Source organism: Medicago sativa, chromosome 1 (assembly GCF_051527215.1).
Source record: "Medicago sativa cultivar Bolivia chromosome 1, Bolivia_mono, whole genome shotgun sequence".
NCBI classification, from domain to species: domain Eukaryota; kingdom Viridiplantae; phylum Streptophyta; class Magnoliopsida; order Fabales; family Fabaceae; genus Medicago; species Medicago sativa.
In genome coordinates, this window is record NC_140749.1 from 20,603,498 (window position 1) to 20,630,408 (window position 26,911).

The following is a 26,911-nucleotide window of genomic DNA, read 5'->3' on the forward strand; positions in this document are numbered from 1 at the left end:
AGTTATGATTGATGGTAATAATGTCATAAGCAATGAGATTATAATAAGGTACGTTGTTCATAGAAGGTTGCTCGGAATGATAACATAATAGATATCAGTCAACAATTTACTACACTAAGATGTCAAATAGAGTTCTGCTCATCATTAAGTGACAAAGTTTAGTAGAAAATATTATGTGTACTGTAACTACTATGGTTTAACAATCACCAAACTTTAAAACATAAGCTGAACTGATCGCATGCATTTTGTAGATACAATGAGTTGCAGTGTAATGTTTTAATCTGATGCTTTTTTCCAATCGTATAATAGAGTATGTTGCAGAGAAAATATATTGTCAGTTATCGCTTCACAGAGATTTAGGAAATTAGTTATACTTAACGGATACAAAGTGGTGATACCAGTGTAACTAAATGTGGACCTTTCAATACTCGTGCTCTTTTTCTCTTCAGATTCATTATATTATCTCACGCTTCCCTATTATTTAAACCACTCAGCTACATTTTCTAAATATTCATACTACTCTCCAAACCTTTAAAATGGGTCCCACAAAACTCTACAATATACATCACAATTATATTTTATATTAATATATAGCACCTTTTGAGGTGATAATTAATTTTATATTAGTTTATAAGCTCAGCAAAGAACAAAGCCACGGTAGTAATGCAGTGCTACGGTTGCCTCAATATGCCATTGCCAAAAAGCCAAATATCTTTACCACACTGACACATTGGCTTTGGGAAAAGTGAAACCATGGCAAAAGTCAACCGATAATGGTGCTCTAAGGTGTGGCCGGTTTAGGTATTGGTTTGGAACAACTGCTGGTGCATTTTTTTGGGTGGTGGTTGTTGTTGGAATTGATGCTGGTCAGAGAAAGAGATGGGAGGAGAAGAAGAATAAGGATTGTACATGGATCTCTCATATGCAGGGTCAATTGTTGTTGTTCTTGAGATTGAGAGGAAGAAGAAATAAAAGATTAAGATTTGGGTTTTATTTTTAATTTTTTCTGATTTTTTTAATTTTTTTAATTTCATTTTCATTTATTTAATTAAAAAAATGATAATATGCTTTTTTAATTTTTATTAATTCAATAATTACACACGTGGCATGCCACGTAGGCATTGACCGGTCAAAATTGACCAAAATGATTAAAGTTGCAATTGGGCTAAATCTTAGGGTGCCAAAATTGTAGTTTCTGCACTTAGAGGGTCAAAATTGCAAGTTTTTTAAAGTTGGGTGGAAAAGTTCACTTTAACCTAACATTTATTGACAATGATGTTTTGCCATATCTTTTATATATATATATATATATATATATATATATATATATATATATAGTATTTGTCATTCAAAAAATGATTAAATAGCCGAAATTAACATATAGAATATTCTAGGATGTTCTTCCAAAATAATAATATTCTAGGATATGTTTAATATGAATTTCTAACAAATATCCAAAACTAAATATTTATCATTTTTATAATAAAAAATAAATTTTATATTATAAAATATTGAGAAAAATATTATTTTATTAAAACTTACTAAAAACACGGAGATTTAACTTTTCTTTAACAAAAATGAAGGTTTAACTTTGAATTAATCCATATTAATTAGCCCATAGTATTATGGTCCTTTTGGTGTGTCAAAGCAAGAACTCCATTTGCGTACCATTAAGAAGAGAATGTTATTGACATTGACTAATTCAACTGTGACAAATAAGTCAATTCAATTATTCTCTCTCTTTTTCACATCTTTTTATGTTTAAAAAAATTGTTGCTAAAAAAAAAAATGTTAAAAAAATTGTGTTATCATGTGTCACACTTAAATTAGTCAATGTTGTGACATTACATCATAAAATGCAATCCGTCAAAGCATATGGCAGTATAACCAAAATGTGAACAATGCTGAAACCATTTTGTCTTTGTCAAAACCTTCTTAAGACCATTAAGCCAATTAATTCAATCAAGGTGCAGTTAAATGAGAATGAGAACCAGTGGCGGAGCTTGGTATGGGCTGAGGTGGGCCATGGCCCACCCTCCCAAAAACAAAACAATTTTTTTTCAATAAAGAAAATACTAATACACCCCTTGTATAAAAGAAAAATCCAAAATGGCCCACCCTCTCCATTAGTCAAGCATGGTCCTTCCTTCCCTCAGGCTCTTCTAACATGGTGTTTCATGCAATTTTCAATATTAACTTCATCTCTTTTTACCGTCCTTTCCTATTCCGCTTTCAATTCACCCAATCGGCGTTGTCATAACCAAGGTGAAAGCCTTCATTGCAGTCTCTCTCACTCTCACACTCCTCATCTCAGTTTTTTCACTTCGAATTTGAAATTATTTTACCGTATCTTGTTGATTTTTGAATTCATAGGTGTTTTGTTGTTTTATGTGTATGTCTTTATAAAATTTTTAAGGTATGTAATTTAATTTTTTTTTGTCAACTTTGTGCTTTTGTTTTTTTTATTTACGACGTAAATTTTATGTTTATATATTAATGTTTGTAATTTATCGTTTATTTTAGCGGCCCACCCCAAACTTTTTTCCTGGCTCCGCCACTGATGAGAACATGAGTGAATTGATTATCAATGCAACAAAAATGTTTGCAAATAATAAATAACGTTTCAAATAAAACGTATAATTTTTTTCTATTTATTTTTTAAGAAAATCATCAGCATGAGTTCTCTACTAAGTTGAACATATATTTTTCTATAATTATAAATGGAGGTTGTTTGTTCCACTTAGATTGTCCAACCAAACTTAAAAGAAGAACCTATGTGAAAGAGCAAGATGAAAAATGTTGTTATGACTATGGTCATGATAATGGCGATGAGTATGTTTGTTTTTGCACATGCAATATCTGAATTAGAAAAATACAAACGTCGCTGCAGATCGGATTGTGGAAGTTTGGTAAATTATGACTGTCAAAAGGTAGGCTTCTACATAGACCTGTTGTTTAGGCCGTTGGCGTATATGAAGTGTTTAGCTGAATGTTTACGGGACTGTGATATACAGTATAGAGAATAATTGAGTTGTCTAATATGTACAACATTGCACATGTTAAAACATCTAATAACAGTAACTTTTTTTTATTGAAAAACAACAATTATTTATTCAATTTTTTTTTGAGCAAATTATTCAAAAGTTTTATACAAATAAATAATGAGTTTAATTGTGGTGGGTTGACAGTCCAAAATAATTTTGCAAATACGACCAATCAAAACATTTTAAATTGTCACGTCAATTAAATTATTATGTTTTTAATTGACGTGACAATTCAAAATGTTTTGATTGGTCGTGTGTGCAAAATTGTTTTGGACTGTCAGCCTACCACAATTAAACTCATAAATAATTTAGATATAGTTTAAGAGTAAAATTATATTAGTTTATTGAAAAACAACAATTAATTATTTATTGCACATGTTTAAACTTTTTAACATGTACAAATTTACACATGATAGAGAAACCCTTATTGATTAAACTAAAATAAATAATTTAGATATTTAGTTTAAGAGTAAAATTATATTAGTTTGTCTTTCCTTTTATTTGTTTTTAGTAGGTCTATTAGCTAAGCCTTTAGTCTTTGTCTTTAAACTCATTAGGATTATTATCCATTATTCTTTACTGTGTTATTGTTTAATTTCTTTAATTCCAGCAAAATGGTTCTGGCTCTCTATCAGACTGCCCGGCCTAACATGTCACCACTAGTTATGCTTATTCCAAATTCAGTAATGTTAACATCAGTCTGCTCATATTGTCCATCTTTTACATACTCCATATCGTTGGTTTTTGAATTTATGATTGCCTTTATCCTTATGATCATCAATAGCTATGCAAATACTTGGATAGCCTCAAAACTCATATAGATGGATTGGTCCTTGAGTATCTACAATGGTGAGATCTTCACCATTTAAGACCTAGTACCTAATAGGTACTCCCATTGTGGGAAACAAATTTGGGGGTCTTCTAAGACATGAGGTCTAACTTAGAGCATCTCCAATGGGGGGTCCTTACTTAACAAGGACCACTCCCCGTTAAGGACCCCCCATTGGAGGAAGAAAAAATGAGTCCCCGTTAAGGAACAGACAACTATATTAAGACCCTGTCTCTCTTGAGTAACTAACGGGTCCCACGTTTAAAAAAGTAATAAAATGTGTATTACTTGGTTCCACTTGCATAAAAGAGTAATAAAATGTGTACTTTTTGGTCCCACTCGTAAAAAGAAGTAATATTTAAATTATTGTTGTTTAATGATGTAAAGATAGTGAGACATATTTAAGTACCTTTTATTGGTGTCCTTGTTAGTGCATTGCCATTGGAATCATTGAGTCCTCAATAGGTACTTTTATTAGAAAATTATAAATAAATGATGTGTCACGTAGGGTCCATTTAAGGAGTCCTGGTTAGGGAACTACCATTGTGGATGCTCTTAAGACCCTCATCTTTAAGTGGTCCCCACACACTTTTTAATTAAAATAATATGTTAGTGGTGGAATTTAAATGATTAAGAGTTAGTGGTGGGACCCATTTAGACTTTTTGTTAGAAGATCTCTATTGGAGTGACCGAGTACCTATTAGGTACTGTTATTATAAAATAATAAAAAGTGATGTGTACAAGTGGGACCCGCTTAAGACCTTCAATTTGAGGGTCTCCATTGTGGATGCTCTTACGAGAGACTTTAATGAGATTCTTTTGTGAGAGACTTTGATGAGATTCTTTTGTCCTCCAAGGTTAAGAATGGAAATTTTTTAGATTCTTTTCCCACCAAATAGTAACATTTCCAATTTAAACAATTTTTTAGATATTAAAATAGAGTGAATCATCAACTTCGTCCCTGAATTTGCAAGCATCAGCCAAAATCGTCCCCAAATTTTGCGAAATATCAATTTCGTCCCTGAATTTGTAAAATGTCAATCAATTTCGTCCTTTCAATTAATTGGGGTGTTAACGGAGCTGACATGGCCGTTAACCTCTTACATGGACTGCCATGTCAGACGCCACACAAGCAGGGACTAATATGGCCGATTGTAACCAACATTTTCAAGGACTAATTTGGCTAATTTGCAGAAAATGTAAGAATGTCATCTTCCCCAACGTCTCTCTTCCCCAATGGCTATTTCTTCCCCAAATGTATAAAATTGGAACCCTAATTTTACAATCTTTAATCCACACTCCAAAATTCCCAAAAATTCTTCCAATAATTAGTGGTAACGTTCTTCCCCAATTGAAATAACCTCAAACCCTAATTTTTTGATTGAATCTGAAATCAAAAAATCCCCAAAATTCCTTCAAACAAAACTGTTTTAATTGAATCTGAAATGATGGGGGTGGGTGTATGGGTAAAAAATGTTTAGAAAATCGATCTTCATGTTCAAGTCAAAGGAAAGTGAGAATGAAGTTGTTTGGAGGGTGAGGTTGATGGACAAAGTTGATACTTTAAGAATTGAGCTTAGGTTGATTAAGTTTTTGATAGTCATGGTTTGAGTTTGTGAACATGCTTCTAAATTGTACTAGACGTGTGTAATGTTGTAATGAAAAGAGGTTGAAGATGAATCTTCATGTAACCTTTCTGTCAAAATATTTACATCAGATTAGTCCTTAAATTTTATGGCTATCCATCAAATCGATCCCTAGATTATGTTAAAAAACATCAAATCAGTCCTTGAATTATATAACTAACAATCAGTTTGATCCTTGAAAGGCAAGCTTTGTAGAACAAAATACAAAATAAATAAAAAACGAAAACAAAATCAAAATCATTAAAACTTAAAATGAAATCATTAAAACTAAAAACGAAAAATAAAAAAAAAGGCCAAAAAAAATGGTGAAAACGAATAGGAGGAGAAGGTGAGATGGATGTAGGACTTACCTTAACCAAAGACCGTTTCGTTCTTCAATTTAGTCCTTGTACACGTGAAAACAGGGGTAAAAATGGAAAAACAGAAAAAATTGCATTCAAAAAGTGAAAACTCAATTTTTTGCGTTTCCATCAATTTAGTCCTTGTGCACGTGGCTTCCTTTTTGACACGTGTACATGACAACACAACATGCAGGGAGCCAGCTCAGCATCACTAACGGACCTTTTTGACGGAGGGACCATTTTGATGGACGTGAGAGAAATTCAGGGAGGAAATTGATATTTCGCAAAAATTGGGGACGATTTTGGCTGATGCTTGCAAATTCAGGGACGAAGTTGATGATTCACTCTATTAAAATCAGAGTGATGCTACTGACAATCGCTTGAACAAAGGGTTTCCATCACACGCTCAACTAGTGGTACTCTACCCACGCCGCCTAACTATACCGACGACCTCCAACTCTGATGCAAGGTGAGATAGTGGCGACTAGTGGTTTAAGAGAGAAAATGTGGGTAATTTAGAAGCAAATTGTACCGGTTGCATGTAACACTATTTATTTAGAATAATAATGACGTGGCCGCATAGTAGTGGGTGTGTTTGTTGGTGTGTGTAGAAACGAGTGACGCTAGCATCACTCTTGAAATAAACACCTAAAATTTTAAAATATTTGCACTTTTACATTGCCATAACGAAGTTTCTAATTTTACATTCTCAACATATTATAAGTTCTTTTAAAGTTAAACTGGTAATAATTTTTCACTTTTTTCCTTCAAAAAAAAAATTTAATTTTTCACTTTCACGCATTGCTCGAGGTCATGAAGGGGGTGTTTGGTTGTTGAAATTGTGTGCTGTCCTTATATATAATTGATATTGTAGATATTTATTACCAAGTTGTGACTATGTTGGTAACTCATAATGGTAGAGTTTGGTATTCCTGAGTCGTCTATGTTTTCCCTTATCCATTTGGTAGTAGAAATATTGATGATAAAATAAAATTGCTTAAAGATTGCTTCTTCTTCTTCTTATTCCTAAAGAAAACAACCCTACAAGAGTTAAGAAAAATTAAATCTAACGTGAATTTGAATAATTAAAATTGTGTGATGAATAAATAAATTCGAAAAGTGAATAAATTAATTATTGTTCCATTCAAAACAACATGTATTATGCAGAATCAACTATATATGTTATCACATTACATTACATTACATTACATTACATTCGGGAATGTACCTTCCAACTACAACAATTGTCTTACCTCTGAATGAGGTAAATTCAAACCTGCTAAACAGCAAGACTCTGACATTCGTCCGACATTTCTATTGTTCCATTCAAAAGATTAAATTCTTGTTAGACTGGTTTAAAGGACGGTATTCAAGTGTCAAATGAATGAGGTTCATCCCTTACACTTCAATACCTTCATTTAAACCAGCCTAACAAGAATTTAATCTTTTGAAAGGAACAATAGAAATGCCGATCGAATGTTTGAGTCCTGCCGTTTAACAAGTTTGAATTACCCCATTCAAAGGAAGACAATTGTTGTAGTTGGAAGATGCATTCACTACCTAATCACGATCTCTACATAATCATGATCTTCTGGCGGAATCAGACTGTTGATAATATCTTCAGTTGATCTCAGCAACGTTACCCGCATATCAACCCACAGGAACATGCTGTGCTCCCAAAACACGGTCTTCATGTTATCGTCGTTCGTTAATTCCACCCAAGTGAATGTTATTCTCCCCTCGTCGAGCGTTGGACGTTTATACCGAACGTATTTCACCCTCGTTGTGTCTCTAGGGTTGACTCTGTGGTTGAATTCATTCCGTTGATCATTGAGACCTCTTGACGTTACACCAAGGCACCGAACCTTTAACCTCTGAGGTTCTCCGCTGTTGAATTGTGCATGAACGTCGATCCACCCTGCCATTGCTTCAAATGTACACAATAAGAAATTAAAAACAATCAATGAAAATCTCATTCAAAACATTCCATCAAACACTTGGAGTGTAAATTATACATAAACCCTAAAACTCATAACTACAACATAAACATGCAAACATCTAAACATTTAAACAATATAAGTCATTTACATGTAAATATAGTCATTTCTTGCAACAAAAAAAAATTAAAATTTAAACAAACCCTAAATCTAAAAAAATTCTCTAAAACTCAAAACTACAACATAAACATGCAAACATCTAAACAATTAAGCAACACAAGTCATTTTCATGTAAACATTGTATGATTTCTTGCCAAAAAAAACAAAATTTAAACAAATCTAAATCTAAAAAAAAAAAAATCTAAGGTGGTCGATAAAATATAACATATAAACATAAAAGCTTAATGGAGTTTGATTATGAAAACTTACTTGTTCTTGGAGTGTTGTTTGATTTGAACTTAAAGGAATTTTGAATTTGGGTTATTTGAGAGAGATTTTTGAGATTTTTTTAGATTTTAGATGACAAATGATGAAATGAGGTGTTCTGCCTTGTTTGAAACAGCACGTAGCGTGAGTTAACTAACGCTGCGTTAGTTAACTCACGCATCGTTAGTTAAGTCACGCAAAGTTTAACACTTGCGTTACTTAACTAACGCAGGGACATTTTCGGCAAGGCTGCAGGGCGCGAGAAAAATGTGTTGGGAGAAGAGCATAATTCTTTAGTAAATAGCAAGTGGGTGTAGTTTGTATTTCCTTTGATTTGTTTTTATTGGGACTTTTAGTTAGGTTTTTAGTCTTTAAGCTCATTAAGATTATTATCCATTATCCTTTTTATATATAGTGTTTCTGACACACTGTGCAAAACAATCAAATGAAACAAAATGTTATTTTATTTTATTTTATTTTGTTTATTTATTGCTTATTTTCTTCAATTCCAGCAAAGTAGTTTTAGCTCTCTATCAGACTATCCGGCCTAACATGCAGGGGCGGATCCAGACATACCATTTTGGTGTGGCAAAATTATGAATGAAACTAATTGGCATTTTAAGGAAAATCAAAATTTTGAACTCAACAAAGAAAATTTTCAAATTTGAACATTTAGAACTTATATATGATGGTGAAATTTTTAACCGCATCCAACATCATGTCACAGTGGTAAATGCAGGCATTATTTTCTTACTGGTCTTGTGTTCGAATCCCTTGTGCAAAATATGTGAAGCGCGCTATATATACAATTAATATAGGAAACCTTGAAAAAAAATGTGAAGCGCGCTATATATACAATTAATATAGGAAACCTTGAAAAAAGGGGGGTAATAATCTGGTGTGGCACTTGCCACACCATGCCTCGTGAAGCGCGCTATATATACAATTAATATAGGAAACCTTGAAAAAAAGGGGGTAATAATCTGGTGTGGCACTTGCCACACCATGCCTCACGGTGGATCCGCCCATGCTAACATGTCAACACTAGTTATGCTTATTCCAAATTTAGTAATGTTAATCTAACGCCCCAGATTTTGATCCAAGACATTACGCCTAAATCATTCTCACTTTTAGAAAATCACAACTATTATTTTTTTTATCATCAAAAATAAATCCTTAGTATAGCCTATACAAAATTCTTAACATAATAACATAATTTAATTAAAATTCATAGAATAAATATCCTTCAAAAATCACTTCTAAAATTACAATTCAAATAAAAACCCAATTTGTCCCCGTACGCACTTCAAGCAAAAACTTCAAAGCATAGACTATCTCTTCTTTGGTACCTAAAATGTTAGTGTAAGGGTCAATTTCTTTATCTAAATTGGTTCATACTCAAGGCCCCAGAAACAATGTCATAAAATAGATAATATCAAAACTTATCAATCAAATTGCTCTTATAACTATATGATCAGGATATAACCCGCCACACAGGCACCACACAGAAATATAATTGCAATTCCCGCCACTAAGGCATCCACACATAATATAATTGCAAATTCCCGCCACTAAGGCACCACGCAGATGCATATGCCATGCATGATCATGAAAATGCAGACTAAAACCCGCCACTTAGGCACAACAATGCAATATGATATTTACCCGCCACAAAGGCACCACACAGAAATAATTATATATCTCACATCACCAAGAACATGATCAAAAACAGTCTTTTCAATCAAAATCACGTTTTCATCTTTTTTCATTTTCCTTAGTTAATCAAAATCTAACATGACTTTCTCAGCATCACAAAAACATATAAACATAATAAAATAAAATACAATTATCATTCCACATCACAGCATACACAACTATCATATAAAACTTAATTAAGATAGCCACTCTTATAAAATATTAGATTTTACCATGTAAAGAAAGAATGAGACAATGGAGTACCTTAGAACTTGCACAAAGGAAAGGGTGATGATCATGACGTGTGGTGTGGGTGTGGCAACTCAGTTTCATTCTCTTTTAATAGGTTTTTGTATAAAGAAATTTGAGGATTTAGGGGTGTTCCACGAGAGATTAGAGTAAGGGGAAACTTGATTTTCTACTACTTTGATCATTAATGTAAATAAATTGTCATGGGTGGTTTTTATGGTAAAAAGGGAAGGAAGAATGAATGAGAATAATTTGAACCCAATATGTACCAAATAGAATATCATTTGACATAAAGGCATGAATTGCTTGTACGTGGGACTACCGGAAAAGGGTGAGGGCTAACTTTTGGATTGCGTACATGGAATGGAATTGTTACTATTATTTCCTTCTTTATTTTGAAAGTGAATATAGTAGGGAATTAAAATAGAGAGGGAGAGATTAACGTGGGTGAGAGAGGAGTATGAAACTATGAGTGTCAAAGAACGAGGATTCAGTTGGGTTTGATATTAAACTATATGATTTGATGAAATAAAAAGGGAGTAAGTTCTTCCACTTTTGTTGGGTGCAAGCCGATTATATTGGAGAGCAAAGGAAGAAATGACTCATCAAGTCCTTATGGAATGGTAACTTGCAGCAAAAATTTAGGGGAATAACATCATGGATAAAAACTACCTATCATGAATTAAGTCACACTTGTTATTTTCACATACTGCTCATCCTATACACCTCACGTAATTCTATTTATTTCTCTCAGATAGAGCCACTAAAGCCAAGTAGTTAGGAGTAATCTGCAACCTATGTGACAATTGGGTAAAAAAAACGTCTAGTTTTTTTTACTACTATATATGACCACGTCCAAGTAAAAAAACAAAAACTAATTAATATAATCCTTCAAAAAAAAACTAATTAATATAATACAAAATTAATTTTAAAATAAATCACAAATAAAATACCACAATGAAGGAGTAGAATAAAAATAAAAATCCTATAAGAAATAATTATCCTCTTTTTTTTCACACCAAATTGATTTATAAAAATAAAATGGTTTGAATAATAGATGGAATCAAAATCTAAATAATTTGAAAATACATTGAACATAATACCTGAAACACCACCAAAAAAAAGTTAAGACAAAAGATGCACAAAGTGTACCGACATTCAACTAAAGGTTCATTGTTTTTCTTTTAGAATGTTGACTTTTTATTGAAGATCTCGTGGATGTCACTGGTGATGGTCGTTGTGGATTCCTTACCATTTATAGGCTACTTGGCCAGCATGTGAAGTTTATCTTGGATTAATTATTTAATTAATCAATTACGAATCGACAATAATCAATTATTATAAATTAATCTTTTAATATAAATTATGGTATAATGTGTTAAACATTAGTTAGTTGAGGAATATGTGTGATTGAGCTATTGTTTCTAAATGGACCGTGATGAGTTGAACCATTTAGCTAAGTCCAATGAGAGGTCCCTGCCTTAAGCCATTTAGCTATTTAAACGTCATCTCATCAGACAGTTAAGATACTGAACAATATGTTGAAAACCTAAAGTTAGACTGTATGATGATAGTCATCCCTCTCATACTTGTTGGCAGTTATCCTTCATGAACCTAATTCAAAGGTATACAATTTCTTCTTCCTTCTTGTTACTAAATACTAATGAGATGCTATAATATTTATCTATTGATCTATGACTAAGGATTAAATCTTTTATCAGTTTATTCCAGTATCCATTGAAGTTGATATAGAAATTGTAACATTCTCATAATTTTCTAAACATATTATTTAGATATTAAAATAGATTCTTAAAATTTTAATCTGTGTCTAATTTTACACTACCATATTTTATTTTTTTATTTTACATTTCCTCCTTGTTATAAGTTATTTTAAAATTCAATTGGTAATAGTTTTTCACTTTTTCTTCACTGCATGCTAGGGGTGTTTGGTTGTTGAAATCGTGTTACAGTCGTTATGTTATTGTTATTGTCAAAATATCATTACTCTATTTATTACCATGCTTTAATGGTGTCACAGGCTCAACTAGCGGGTCACGTTGCTTAAGATTATTGATCACTCACATGTTAACCGGCTCTTTGCGTAAACTTATATATATTTTTATTTCTTCTTCTTCTTCTTCCCTCACAATCACAATCACATTACCTCTACTCATGTTTCTATTACTACTCATCCCGACCACACTGCTCAACCTTGTTCTCAATCATGAGAGTAATTTTACAAGTGACGATCAAGTGGTGTGGTACTCTATCAACGCCACCTAACTACTTGTTAAGAGTCCCACATCGGATAAGAGATAACCTGACAATATTTTTATAAGTAGGGATAATCCTTACCTCACAAACCGATTTTTTGGGGTTGTGTTAGGCCCAACCATGATTTCTAAGATAAGATGATATCGAGTTTAGAGATTTACTTTCTTTTCCCACCCTACTGCTTCTCGCGCGCCCTGCAAATATTGGAGGGTACTTTTCCCACACTACTGCCTTCTCGCGCGCCCTGCAAAAATTCCAAAAATACCCCTGGTCCGGATTACATATTCCGAACCAGATTGTTAGTGTTTCCGGAATATAAAATTCGCACAAATACGATATGAATATTTTGTGGCTTTCTTTGATGTCAAGGGTCTCTGTTGACCGTTATACGACCCCCGCATAAGCTGCAATGCAATTGCAGGGGTCGTATGAGCGGTCAACAATGACCATGACACCACAAACACTCCTAAAAGCTACCTAAAAAACTAAATTTTTTTTGAAGAAAATGTAAGAAAGGAGGTGAAGAAGAATGAAGGAAAATGTTGAAGATCCAAGCCTTTTTATAGCCTTAAACAAGTCCTAGGTCATTTGGAAGTCAAATAAAACGTGTTTTTCATTCAAAACCGTCCAAAAAACGCTTTCAAACTCCACTAACCGGCCAAAGCTTTGGTGAAACGTCACCGGCCAAATTGTTACTGAGTGGTTCCGGATTTTATAATCCGGAATGCATGCAGTATTTCCGGATTATATAGTCCGAACGGCACCAGAATAGCATAAATGATGATTCTTTTGGGAAGGTGGTTCGAAGAGGAGCTTTTGAACTCGATCCTGCCGGCCTGCCAACTGAAATGTTACGATCGGCAGGCCGACATGATCGAGTTCATAAGAACCTCTTCTTTGGAGTTAGATCTGCAACACAATGAAGAAAGGCAAGGTGTTTTCAAGAGGATTTCTTTGAGTTAGATCCTGCTGCCTTGCCAAATGACATATTCATCTGGCAGGCAGCAAGATCTAACTCATAGAAACCTCTTGATATTTTTGAGTTATCTATCTATCAAGGAGGCATCAAGGACTATCTATATATTTTTGACAGCATGCTGAGGATCTTCATCATGCCGTTATATAGATATCTATATATTTAAAACAGCATGAGAAAGATCCTCAGCTTGATGACAAAAATTTGCATGGTTTGCTTTGGTGTGTTTGTGTGTTTTGATGGTATTGAAGGTGAAAACTGGAGAGGATGTATTTATAGAGGTCCTTGGATGTTGTGGACCATATAAACTCTTAGTGCAATGTGGTCCATACAAAAGAATCTTATACTGAGGCATTCCGGATTTTGTTTTTCGGAATACACTTACGCCCTATGTTTTTCCGGATTTAGTAATCCGAAAAGCATATATTTGGTGATTTTATCGATTAAAGGAACATCTTTGCCGTAAATTAAAACATAACAAAACACGCAATTAATCTCAACAACACATAACTAACACGCAATTAAAACATAATGCAACAACTTAATTCAACAACACATAACTAACACGCAATTAAAACAACATAAAACATGCAATTAATTAAAACATAACACATTATCACGGATCATCTAAATTAACTTCTTCCTCCTCTGGACCCTCCAGCAGAGCCCTGATCTCTTCGTAGTTCCTGGGCCGGTGCAAACTTTTCAGAATTTGTTCAGCAGATCTAACCAACGAAGCGTCCAACTCGATCGGTCCTCTAGCGCTGTGCTGACCAAAGACAGAGAACATGGTTCTCACGTCGCCATCGTTTGTGAGCTTCATCCGGCTTAAGCGTAGAGATCCGGCTGAGTCGGACAATGGACATCGATATTCAACACCGACCACCCTCCTCGTGTCTCTGTGGTTGAGTTGACGGTTGATTTGATCTAGCTCATCCTTCAGCCCAGAGAGGGTGACATCGTCGCGAATCCTAAACAGATGAGGTGGTGTTCCACCGTTGTAGTAGACTGCCGCTAGCTTGGTGTTCGGATCAAAGCCAGGGAATTCCATGATTTTTTTTCCTGGTGTAGTTTACTTGTAATGAAATCAGGAACCCCTATTTATAGAGGTATTTGGGTGCTGTGGACCAAAAAAATTGTCGGTGCAACGTGGGCCACATAGAAGAATCAAATGCTGAATTAATTCCTGATTCTAAAATCCGAACCAACCCTCACCATACACAAAGGCGGAAGTTCTCCTTTGATCCACCCCATTATCGTCTTTTTCCGGAATGTATGTGCATTCCGGATTATATATTCCGGATTGCATCAGAAGCTTTTGGCCGGTGGTCTGCACCACAAAGAAAACGTTTTTCAAACGTTTTGGGCGGTGGTCAAGTGTAAAAACACGTTTTTTGACCGGCATTGATGGCTTCCCCACCGTTTTTTTATCCCCCCTCCCCTATAAATATGGTCCTCTCCTACAATTTCTCACACCTTCTTCTTTCTCTCTTATCCTCTTCTACAACGATGTGTTTCCATCGTTGGCCTTTCATAGAAAGAGGCCTCTTTGGAAATCCATCAAGGGTCATATGATCGGTCAATAGGGTAAGGGTGAGTCTGAATCTGAGGTTGGTTTGCCTGGGTGTCATGTTGACTATCATGGTCTCTTGTTCCCTAGAGGCACATGTGCCCCCTCTGTCTCCCCACCAACAACTTTTCTTCTTCCCCGCCATCTTCTTTCCTCCCACCCTCTTTCCTCTTCATCAGTGGCTGGAGTTAGAGCTGGAGCCACTGGTATAACTTATGTAATAGGATAGGATTAGAAATAGTTTTAGGATGTAATAAGCTTAAAAAGCTTGAAAGCTTGAAAATTATTGTAATATATTGTTCATATTTTAATAAAATGATTTCTTTTTATTCTTATGTCTTTTTATTTGTGTTTATTATTTTTATTCGCATTTTATTTTAATTTTACTTCTGCTAAAATACTATTCTGGATTTTAAAATCCGGAAACATCTGAAAAATACTAACAATTCATTCCGGAATATGAAATCCGGACCAGGGATAAAATTGGAAAAAAAAAATAGGGCGCACGAGGAAAGGCATAAGATGGGAAAAGTAATACTCTCAAGTTTATGCTATCAGACCACCCATCATTTATGTCCATGAACCAAGCCCATTAATGCTTGTCGTGAGGGGTGTGTTAAGAGTCCCACATCGGATAAGAGATGACATGACAATGTATTTATAAGTGAGGACAATCCTCACCTCAGAAGTCAGTTTTGCAGGATTATGTTAGGCTTAACCACAATTTCTAAGACTACCGACGATTTCCGGCTCTGATGCTTGGTGAGATAGTGGTGACCGGTGGTTTGAGAGAGAAAATGTGGGTAATTTAGAAACAAGCTGTACCGGTTGCCTGTAACACTATTTAATTAGAATAATGACGTGGCAGCATAGTAGTGGGTGTATTTGTTGGCGTGTGTAGAAACGAGTGACGCTAGCATCGCTCTTAAAATAAACACCTAAAATTTTAAAATATTTGCACTTTTACATTGCCATTAAAAAGTTTCTAATTTTACATTCTCAACATATTATAAGTTCTTTTAAAGTTCAACTGGTAATAATTTTTCACTTTTACGTCATTGCTCGAGGTCATGAAGGGGGTGTTTGGTTGTTGAAATTGTGTGACTGTCCTTATATAATTGATATTATAGATATTTATTACCAAGTTGTGACTATGTTGGTAACTCATAACGGTAAACTTTGGTATTCCTCAGTCGTCTATGTTTTCCCTTGTCCATTTTGTAGTAGAAATATCGATGATAAAATTGCTTAGAGATTGCTTATTCTTCTTATTCCTAAAGAAAACAACCCTACAAGAGTTAAGAAACTCATGCCCATCAGTCTCTATAATGTAATCTTCAAAGTCATCACTAAGGTCATTGTTAATCATATTCTCCTTTTATATCATTTTTCAACACAATATTTCTGTTTGTATCGTCTTAACCAATGCTTCAAGGAAATTTTTTAACATTTTCCTAAAATAATTGTATCGTCACGTATCACACTTAAATTAACCAATGTCATTCGACATAACATCATACAAATGCAATCCGTCAAAACATAGGGTTTATATAACCAAAATGGGAACAGTGCTGAAACCGCTTTGTCTTTGTCAAAACCTTCTTCATACCATTAAGCCAATTAATTCAATCAAGGTGCAGTTAAATGAGAATGAAACCATGAGTGAATTGATTTTCAATGCAACAAAAATGTTTGCCAAATAATAACATTTCAAATAAAACGTATAATTTATTTTATTATTACTTTTTAATAAAATCATCGGCATGAGTTTTCTTTGTGATTATAAATGGAGGTTGTTTTATTCCACTTAGATTGTCTAACCAAACTTAAATAAAAACTATGGCAAAGAGTGAGATGAAAAATGTTATGACTATGGTCATGATAATGACAATGATTGTATTAATTCTTGCATCTGCATCTAAAGCAAACAATTTTCACTGCAAACTCGATTGTGCTACAATGACATGTAATAACAGCTTCTTCTCAATGATGTCACCGTTAATGTATGGGAAGTGTGTATATGATTGTTCTAAGGACTGCCCGCCCTAATATGTCATAACAGCTTTCTCTCGTTGACGACTGTTTACATACTCCATGTCGTTGGGTTTTGGATTTTCAAACTGTTAAATTTGAATTTTTAAAGCTTATTCAGAAAAAGAATGCTCAGCCACCGAAGCTATTGTTGGTTTTGTAATTCGAAAATACATTGAACACAATCAGATTGTTCACTTTTTGACGTTTTGCGACACTGATCAAAATTTGTGAAAGTCAGACTATCGACCGTGCCACATCCAGGATAAAACAGTCCAAGTTCACTGTGTGATATGATAAACTATTGCATCATAGAAAACTGAGAATTACACCCTCAATATTAATGAGATAAACTATTCACATAAGTCATTGTATTTATAACTAGTTTGAGACTTTTTTTTTAATGGATAACTAGTTTGAGACTTGTGTCTTGCATTCGAAAAGTTTTGCTGAATTTTCATTATATATTTTAAATTTTGTATTAAAAATTGTTGTTTTGGACTATGCTTAATCTCATATCGGCTGCCCAAAACATAATGGTCCAATAATCCATAATCTACTTCGGATTGGCGGACCACAAAAGATATTCCTTGCACGGGTGGCACTTTGGTGACATTAATGTCACCGTACCATTGCATCTGGGCCACACATTGTCATTGCCATTGCATCTGGGCCACACAACACATCTAATGTCACCCAATGTGTGACCCAGATTTAATGTCATCGTGACATTAATGTCACACAAGTATTTCCCATCCTCCTTGCACCTAGCCGTACAAGAGAATTGTTATGCCCATAATGTTGATACGATCTCTAACTAACTAGCGCATTCTTTGTCGAGATTCACGAAAATGGTTATGGTTGGGAACCCCTATATAAGGGGAACGACATGCCATTACTAATGGAAATTGACTCTTCTAGAGAGTTATCTCTAGGCTCTCTCTTTTTTAATATCAATGTACTCTCACCTAAGAACTACCTCTACAATGAGCTAGCATAGCACCGCCGCACCAATGAATCTCTAGTACGCTTTCTTTCGACTAAATAAATTACGATATGGTATACACCATATCATTGGAACTAGAACTCATCCATATTTGTAAAAGTGGTCCCCTTCTTAGAGTCCCCAATGATCCTTTTATGCTCAACCTACTTTCCTTGGAAGAGAACTTCCAGGGAGTTATCTTGGACGTATCCTCATAACCTCCTAGCCTAGAAAAACCGTCATTTTAACCTGGTCGCCATAGATAATTGAATCTTCCGCCTCCTATCTTCGTACTCTCCCATGTGTGAAGCACAAGATTATCTCTAATGTTTATGAGAAGTAGAAATCGAAACAAAGGCTCTTGTGTCTTGATCTTCACCAATAACATCATTGTTTTGGGTTTGTTGTTCTAATCCTTTGGTGAATTGCGATTCACCGAAGGATTAGAACAACAAACCCAAAACAATGATGTTATTGATGAAGATCAAGACACAAGAGCCTTTGTTTCGGTTTCTACTGCTTAGAATAATTACCACAATGCCCTGCTTGTTCGAATGACGAATCTAGGGTTACTAGATAAGCGTCTGTTTCGGGACATTGTTTGGAGGACTGGGATGATGTATGATTCGGTTTGTTTTGGCTATGGCTAAAGAAGAAGGAAATTTTAATGCTACAAGAGTGAGAAGTGATTTGAAAGCATTTACTACAATGAGGAGCCATGGTTTGTGGCTGAATCGTGATAAGAGTATCGTTGGTGCGAATCCTGGAATTTGTATTGGCGATGTGTTTTTGTATAGAATGGAGTTATGTGTGGTTGATTTACATGGTGAACCACAAGTTGAGATCAATTATTTGCCTGGGAGTATGAGTTCAAATGGTGAACCGATTGCTACTATTATGATTATTTCCGGTAGGTATGATGGTGATATTGATGAAGGTGATGTAATTATTCTCTCGGGTCATGGCGAGCAGGATAAGAATCTGATGCAGGTTTTTCATTAGAAGTTGGAAGCTGGAGATCTTGTTATGGGGAGGAGTATGCATTATGGGATTGAGGTAAGGGTTTTAAAACTTGGTATCCAGCTCAATAACCCTCTAATCCGAGCAGTCCATTTTAGAAGTCATTTAAAGGCATAGTAACTAAACCACCCAAATTGACATCTTGGAAATTGAAATGAGACTTTGATGCATATCCCAAACCAACACCATCAGCGGGTTCGATTTCGTAAATATTATCAGAATAAATTCGAGAATATAATTTTTAATCATCATGTTCTTTTCTTTTTTCCGCTAAGGTCTGTTGGCTCCAGATTAGCATCAAAATCTTTGTTTATTTTAGTTTTCTTCAGACTTTTCCTCTTTACCTTTTTTGTCATTGTCATTCATATGCAACGAGCGCCTTAGTCACTACTTCGTTATGGACACCCATAGAACCTAGTGCTAATTCATTAGATGGATGCAAGCTTGTAAATTAAATCCATAAGAACTTTTTTTTCTTTCTTTATTGAAACAGTTTCTAGATTCTTTTCTTCAAATTTTAAAAATCCGTGGAGGAATGATTGGTATTGGATAAAAAGAAATAAAAATAAATTTAAAAATCCGTGGAGGAATGATTGGTATTGGATAAAAAGAAATAAAAATAAAGAACACATGAAAACATGATATAACATGTTACAAGTTCAACATTGTACTATTTTAAAAGCGACCATACTAGGGCACCTCATTAACATCTATACTATATATAAACAAAATAACCCTTCAGCTTTTTTGAGCTGACTTTTTCTTTCCAAAAATGCCCTCAATTTTCAATACAAATAATACATGTAACAAATAGATAAGAATAAATTTAACTATTAAAAAAAATGTAACAAACACGATATGAATACATTTTTTTTAAGGATGATATGAATACATATATGTCTAGTTCTTTCCTTTATCATTTAAAAAGTGTAACAAACTAGATGAGTATATTTATATTTATTTTTTAATTATCCCAATTATACATTTAAACAACTTTTTCTATAATAAAGATTGTTGTTGGTGTCATTAAAAAAAGAATTTAGATTATATTTTTTTGTTATATTGTTGGTGTCATTGAAATAGATAATTATGGTCAGTTATAACTTGAAAGCAACAAACATTTATATTTTTAGTTTTAATCAAAATCAAAATTTCATAAAAAAACACCGTTCATTATTTTCAAACGTTAGCGCAATAAAAAGAGCAGAAAAACGAGAACGTGGGTGCCCATCTTTTCGCTAGTTTTTATAGAATCTTTACAAAATAAATGACAAATACATACATTATCTTCATATCAAATTTTTCAGTTTACACACAAATGTTACCAAACAAACTTTCAGCAGAAAAAAATAAAATAAATATGAAGCTGTACTACTGCCTAACTAGTGATACACAATATTCTTACATACATACATACATACATACATACATACATATATATATATATATACACACACACGAGTCTATTTCCGTTTGTTCTCATTTCTAGGAGAAAGACAAACAACAAGTAAAATGAACCTTAATGATAAAATCACAAGGGAATTTGGATTTTCTTCAATTGAGATTTCACGCAATCATTTGTAGCAATTGAGAGGCTTTTTGATCAAAGTCAGATCAATAAATATAATTTTAAGGTAATGTTTGGTGTATACCTCATCCATCCATTCTACTCAAGTGGGCCCACATTCCCATCTTATGTGTAGAATGAGTCGGTGGAGTATCCATCAAACATTACCCATAATTTTAAGCCCGATACATCGATTATACTGATGTCGACTTGAATAAAAATGAAAGACATCCGATTTTGATACAATAGCTTCAAGCTGCTAACTCACGCTATGAATGTGTGTAATATTTAACCGTTGAATTCCAAATTAATTAATCCTCATATGGTTCTAAAATACTTGTTTTTATGTACTATTCCTTCTCCTCCATGGACTAGAGAAAAACATGAGAAGATATATAGTAAAAAATATTATTTACGAGGTTTTGTAGTAGTATTATTATTAGCACTGGTTAGAGTTCCATTTCCTCCTTTGGTAATATTTTGAACAAGAACTTCACCCATACTTTCACCAATACCTTCAACAAACCCACCAATAAATTCAATCACAACTTGAGAAGCAACTTTAGCAGCAGCAGAAAGAACACTTGGTTTTTCAGGAAGCCTAATACCATTAGCTTGAAGACCATTAACTTTATTCTTAGCACAAAATGCATGAAGATTGTAGTTACACACCGTGCACCGATACACTTTCCCCGACCTTCGTTTCTTGCACTCGTTGCAAACGATCGTGTTGGAAAGATCGGTGTTTGTTGCGGCCCCGGTGGTGGTTGTTGAATGTGTAAGTTTGAGAGTGTGTGGATGATTTGGGAATTCAATTTCTGTGTTGAGCATGGCACAACATGGATGCATTTGGAAAGCGCATGCAGTGCATATGAATGTATAGCCTTTTGTTGGTTTGCCACAAACGTCGCATTTGGATTTTGTCTTTCCACTTTTCACTGAAATATATAAAATTCATGCACGCCATAATGAGAATGAAATCAAGAACCATATGCAATGTTAAAGAGTAGGGATGTACACAATTTGAGTTTACTTTAAATGAGGGACCAAAAGTGAAGATGAAATTTTTTTGGAGGACTAAAAGTGGAAGAAATTTTTTAGAGGAACTAAAATGAAAAGTTGAAATATTTATAGGGATCAAAATATATTTAACATTTATTTTTAAAACTGCAATTAAGCCATATTTATTTTGATTCGCTAAAAAAGTTAGTTCAAGCTTCACCACTCTTTAGCTCCACCATAAAATCTTCCATTTCCTATTTATTATATTTTAAAGGCTAAATTACACCAAGAGTCCTTTAAGTTTGAGGTTTGTAACAGATTAGTCATTTAAGTTATTTTGATCACACATAAGTCCTTTAAGTTTGAGATTTGTAACATATTGGTCCTTTAAGTTATTTTGGTCACACATAAGTCCTTTAAGTTTGTAAACGTTTTCAATTTAGTCCTTAAGTTAACCAAACAATGATATGGCAGAAGGAAGGACTAAATCGAAAATGTTTACAAACTTAAAGGACTTATGTGTGACCAAAATAACTTAAAGGATCATTAATCTGTTACAAACCTCAAACTTAAAGGACTTGTGTGAGAGCAAAATAACTTAAAGAACCAATTTGTTACAAACCTCAAACTTAAAGGACATCTATTGTAATTTAGTCTATTTTAAACTATCCATCTATATTTTATTATTATTGATGGTGGAGATTTCATTAGATGAAATTGTGACATGGGGGGATATATTCTCATATTTTAATTCTTTCAATTTTTTCTGTTTTAATTCATTCTTTCAAACTGAATGATTGACTCAATTAGGCTTTGTTTTAAAGAGCTCCGTATTAGTTAAAATTAGTATAATTGTGTCCCCGTGAGCTTAACTCAGTTGGTAGGGACAATGCATAATATATGCAAGGTCTGGGGTTCAAACCCCGGCCACATCACAAAAACAAAAAAAAAATATTAGAGTAAAGATTAGAATTTGAACTAATCATTGTTTAAGAATATGCCACTATGCGCCAAAAGAAATGCCAATATGCCATGCATAAAAAGTAAATAAAATGGAAAATATTGGATTTACAAAAAATAAAACTGAGGAAAGCAAAAGCCTATTTAATGCCACAATATATGGGGATCTCTTACAAAGATCGAAAAATACAAACTTATTAAAAGAGAGCAAGTTTAATTTTAAGACTGCTCTTTAGAGATCTACCGATTACTTATAGACATATAAAACACTAGTTAACTATCGTTCCGGCACTTTTTAAATCGGTTACCGATTTAAATGAACCAATTTAATAGGTGATTTTACCGATTTAGAAACTATGAAACAATTGTTAACTATCATTTAACAACGAACAGCTATTGTCTGATAGGTGTCTCTGTGAGTAATTGCTAGATGCTTAAAGAGTTTGTTTTTTTATTAAAAAAATGTATCATAGACATCTACAACTTGTAATAATTTCAAATGTAAATACGAATTAGTACTTCATTTAATCATTATATTAAAATTCTGTCACAGAAAAAAAATCATTATATTTAAACTATAATAATTTGTTAACAACAAAGTTATAAATCATATAATCAAATAATTCAACTATTAATTGGTAAAATTTATGGAGATAGTTAGTACCTGGTTTGGAATGGAACAACATTGCATGTTGGGAATGGAAAGGATGAGCCTTAAGGGCAGGAGGAGCCAAAGCACAAAAGTCATGAAGTTGATAATTACATTGTTGACAAACAAATCTCTTGCCAGAGCCATATTCTTTACACCCTACACAAATAAAGAGGTCAGGAAGGTCCACCATTGAGAGAGGGTGTTGTGGATGACTAAAATGAATTATTTCTTCTCCAAATATGAGTTGTGGAGAAGTAGGAAATTCAATTGGAGGAGGTGATTTTTTTGTGACTATAGTTGTGACTTTGGAATAATATTGATCATCATGACTTGGAGCTGTGATTTGGTATTCCTTAGTTGGTGATTTTTCTAGTAGGAAGGTGTTTGTTTTCTTCTCTACTTTTTTTTGCTTCCTCATCATCATTATTATGATTACTTATTTGATCACACACCTATTGCTATTTTTAGTTCTATTTCTTTGGTGCATGTAGCTAATGGTTAGACATTGTGGAGAATATATAATGCTACAAAAGTCACACACTGTTTGTGTTTTTTTAAATTACACCCTGTGAAATTAGAAAGAAAAAAAAAAGATGCTATGTATTAAGGCATCTTGCATGTGCATGCGACACAAAGGATAGCAACTTTTTCAACAATAATCTTTTTACGAGTCATTCTTGTATTACGGTTTCCCAATCGCAATTATAGTCGTGAAACTATGGATTTTTATGTTATGTCTGCATTATTGTATCACGCAATTGAAATTTGAATATTGAGAGCTCACGAGAAAATAAATCATAGATGTGAAGATTGAGAGATTACAAAAAATAAAATTATAGATTTAAAGTTTGAAAATTCTTACATAAAAAATTAAATTACTAAATCATTAAAATTAAATTGAAAGATCACGAGTGTAATCTTACCTTATTTTTAGTATATTTAGAAAGTTTTGTGTTCCTTAAAAAAAAAATGTTTATTTGGTTGTGTAATAATAGAAAGAAAGAAAAAATTATTGCTAAGAATTATATTCTTTGTTCACGATGCTTTGTGTCTGTGCCACCTTGTTGTGTGTCTGAAATATTTTTTCTCTCCATTTGCCTTGTGGGCCTTTCCAACTAATCCTTATGGATTATCAAATGATCTGTCACATCTTTTATTTTGATTTGATTTGATTTTTTTACATACTAAAATTGGTATCTTATCTTAATAAACTTAAAGAAAAATTAATAACTTATGGATAATCTAGAAAAATTAATAACTTATGGATAATCTATCATCTATTTAGTTTCTCTCTCTTTTCCACTGAATTTTTTGTTGATCAATGATCTTATATTTATTTTCAATGCTTTATTAAAATAAAGAGAATCAAATTATAGATTTCTTTCTTTTTTCCCTCAATTTCTTCTCATCCCCGCCCATCGATCTAAAGAGAAGAAACAATGGCATGTGAGGGTATGTAATTATTAGGAGGCTACTTTCTTCGCCCCAAATATGAGTTCGTAATGCATTCAAGAAAATTAAACCACTTTTTGTCAACAACAAAATAACACACGCACACACGCACACACGTAATTTTACATGTGCAAATATTTACTTTCATATAGTTGATGGGGTTTGAATACACTCTCGAAACATGAGTTATGTTATTTTATTTTATTTTATTTTAGCAAGAGTTTATTTATTTATTTTTTGTTACAAAGGGAAAACATGAGTTCTTTTTGGTGTGAGGGCAAGGAAAACGGCAAAAGTTATTATGCATAAGCCTATTTATATGCACCATGCATAAGCCAATCTGAACCATTAGATTAAGGACAGGTGTTATAATCTGATGCTTCAGCTCAAACATATCATAACCGTCAGATTTTGTACACGTGTTTTAATCTTATGCTTTCTGTTTGCTACAGTGTTTCGTCTCTTTTTTCCGATTGTCACCGTTTTCAGATTCCGTCGCCGGCGCAATCAAGATTCTCACCGGTTTCTCACCGGTTTCCTGCCATTCCGACGTGATTCTCAGCGTCGCTTGCTTCTGCGACGTGATTCTCCTCCTTCTCTTCGACGTCATTCACCCTTACTCGCTTTCTCCATCTTCATTCTTCTGATTCTCACTGTTTCTTCCGATTCTTCCGATTCTCACTGATTCTTCCGATTCTTCCGATTCTCACTGATTCTCACTGATTTCATCACAGAAATCCATCGCCGGCACCGCTGATTCTTCCGATTCTTCCGACTCTCCAATTTGATTCATCACAGAAATCCATCGCCGGCACCGCTATTCTCACTATTCTCACTGTTTTGGAGTAATCATCAGTTTAACTCATTCAATCATTGCAATGATTCTATGATGTTTTAATCTGTGATTTTTAACTCATTCAATGTGAGGTTAAATCACAGATTTGAATCATTCAATCTCTGATGCAATGTGAATATTTAATATGTGATGTTTTTATCTCAATGTGAATATTCAACCTGTGATTTATTAACTCAATGCTATAAAACTGATGATTACTCACCAAAACCATATGCACAGGGCAATGGTTTTTGAGTATAACTTACCAAAACCATATCCACAGGCCAATGGTTTTAGAATAGATTTTTACATACAAAGCTTATGGTTGAATCATTGAAAATTAATGTTGACTATATAAAATTACTGTTGAAACATTGAATTGAAAACTGATGCTATAAAACTGAAGTAAACTGATGTAAAGGATCATTGAATTGAAAAATGATTCTATAAAACTTATGCTATAAAACTGAAGTAAACTGAATTTTACTTGATTGAATCATTGCAATATTTGATATTTTACTTTTTTTGATTACTGCATTTGTATCAACTGAAGTAAATGATCAATAATGTTAATTTGATTCAATCTGTGATGTTCTTAACTCAATTTGAATATTCAATCTTTGAATTTTTAACTCAATGCTATAAAACTGATGATTGAATCATTTAAAATTAATGATGCAGTATGAATTTAGCTTATTACTCACCACAACCATTTCCACAGGCCAATGGTTTTAGAGTAAAACTTATCAAAACCATTTCCACGGGCCAATGGTTTTAGCATAGTTTTTCAGAGTTTTCATTAGTTTCAATCTATCCTATCTAATGGTTTTTTTGTTCTTATTAGTGTTTGGTGCTGTTTTAAATGGATTTGATATCAACTTCATCTGAGAGTGGACAATTGACGGTTGAAAATTCAGTTATTGATGCGGATAGTTCTCGATGTCATTCCTATAATGATAAAGAATCATGGAAGTCTTTGGTCTTTACATCTATTAAGGAGATTGAAGATTTTTATTTTGATTATGCATATAATACTGGATTTTCTGTTAGGAGTTTTTTGAAGTCTAAGAACAATTCAAACAATAAGAAATCGGATAAGGTACATTATTTGCGTTATGTTTGTAACAAAGAAGGATTCAAGAAGGGAAGTTTGCTTATGAAGTTATGGGCCAAGGAGTTGGAGGCACGGAAAATCTTCCTTTTCGGTTTTCGGATTTAAAGAATTATCTAATGACAACTCGTCAAAAGGAGATGGTGGCTGGTGAACCACCAGATGATGAACCAGTCACATTATTTGGTTTATCCTCCAATAGTTTTTGACTCTCTTGTTTCTTTTTGTTACTCCTGGTTATGTGCTCCTTCTTTTCTTTGCCCTTACTCTCTTGTTTCTTTGCACTTTGCCCAGCAGATGATGAGTCAT

At 33.5% G+C, this 26,911-nt stretch overlaps 3 protein-coding genes across 3 annotated transcripts; 1 reads left to right on the forward strand and 2 right to left on the reverse strand.

Moving 5' to 3' along the window:
* Positions 1-13,381: 13,381 nt before the first annotated feature.
* LOC146953504 (uncharacterized) lies at positions 13,382-14,468 on the reverse strand. Its single transcript, XM_085741557.1, has 2 exons — positions 14,055-14,468; positions 13,382-13,492 (listed from the first exon to the last, which is right to left on the reverse strand). The coding sequence occupies exons 1-2, from the start codon at positions 14,466-14,468 to the stop codon at positions 13,382-13,384; spliced, it is 525 nt and encodes a 174-aa protein (XP_085597683.1).
* A 5,810-nt stretch (positions 14,469-20,278) lies between these two features.
* LOC146953505 (protein VACUOLELESS GAMETOPHYTES-like) lies at positions 20,279-23,693 on the reverse strand. Its single transcript, XM_085710394.1, has 2 exons — positions 23,217-23,693; positions 20,279-21,528 (listed from the first exon to the last, which is right to left on the reverse strand). Exons 1-2 carry the CDS (start codon positions 23,626-23,628, stop codon positions 20,999-21,001), a joined length of 942 nt encoding a protein of 313 aa, XP_085566520.1. The 5' UTR covers positions 23,629-23,693; the 3' UTR covers positions 20,279-20,998.
* A 2,660-nt stretch (positions 23,694-26,353) lies between these two features.
* LOC146953506 (uncharacterized) lies at positions 26,354-26,710 on the forward strand. Its single transcript, XM_085741562.1, has one exon. It carries the CDS (start codon positions 26,354-26,356, stop codon positions 26,708-26,710), a length of 357 nt encoding a protein of 118 aa, XP_085597688.1.
* The last annotated feature ends 201 nt before the right edge of the window (positions 26,711-26,911 follow it).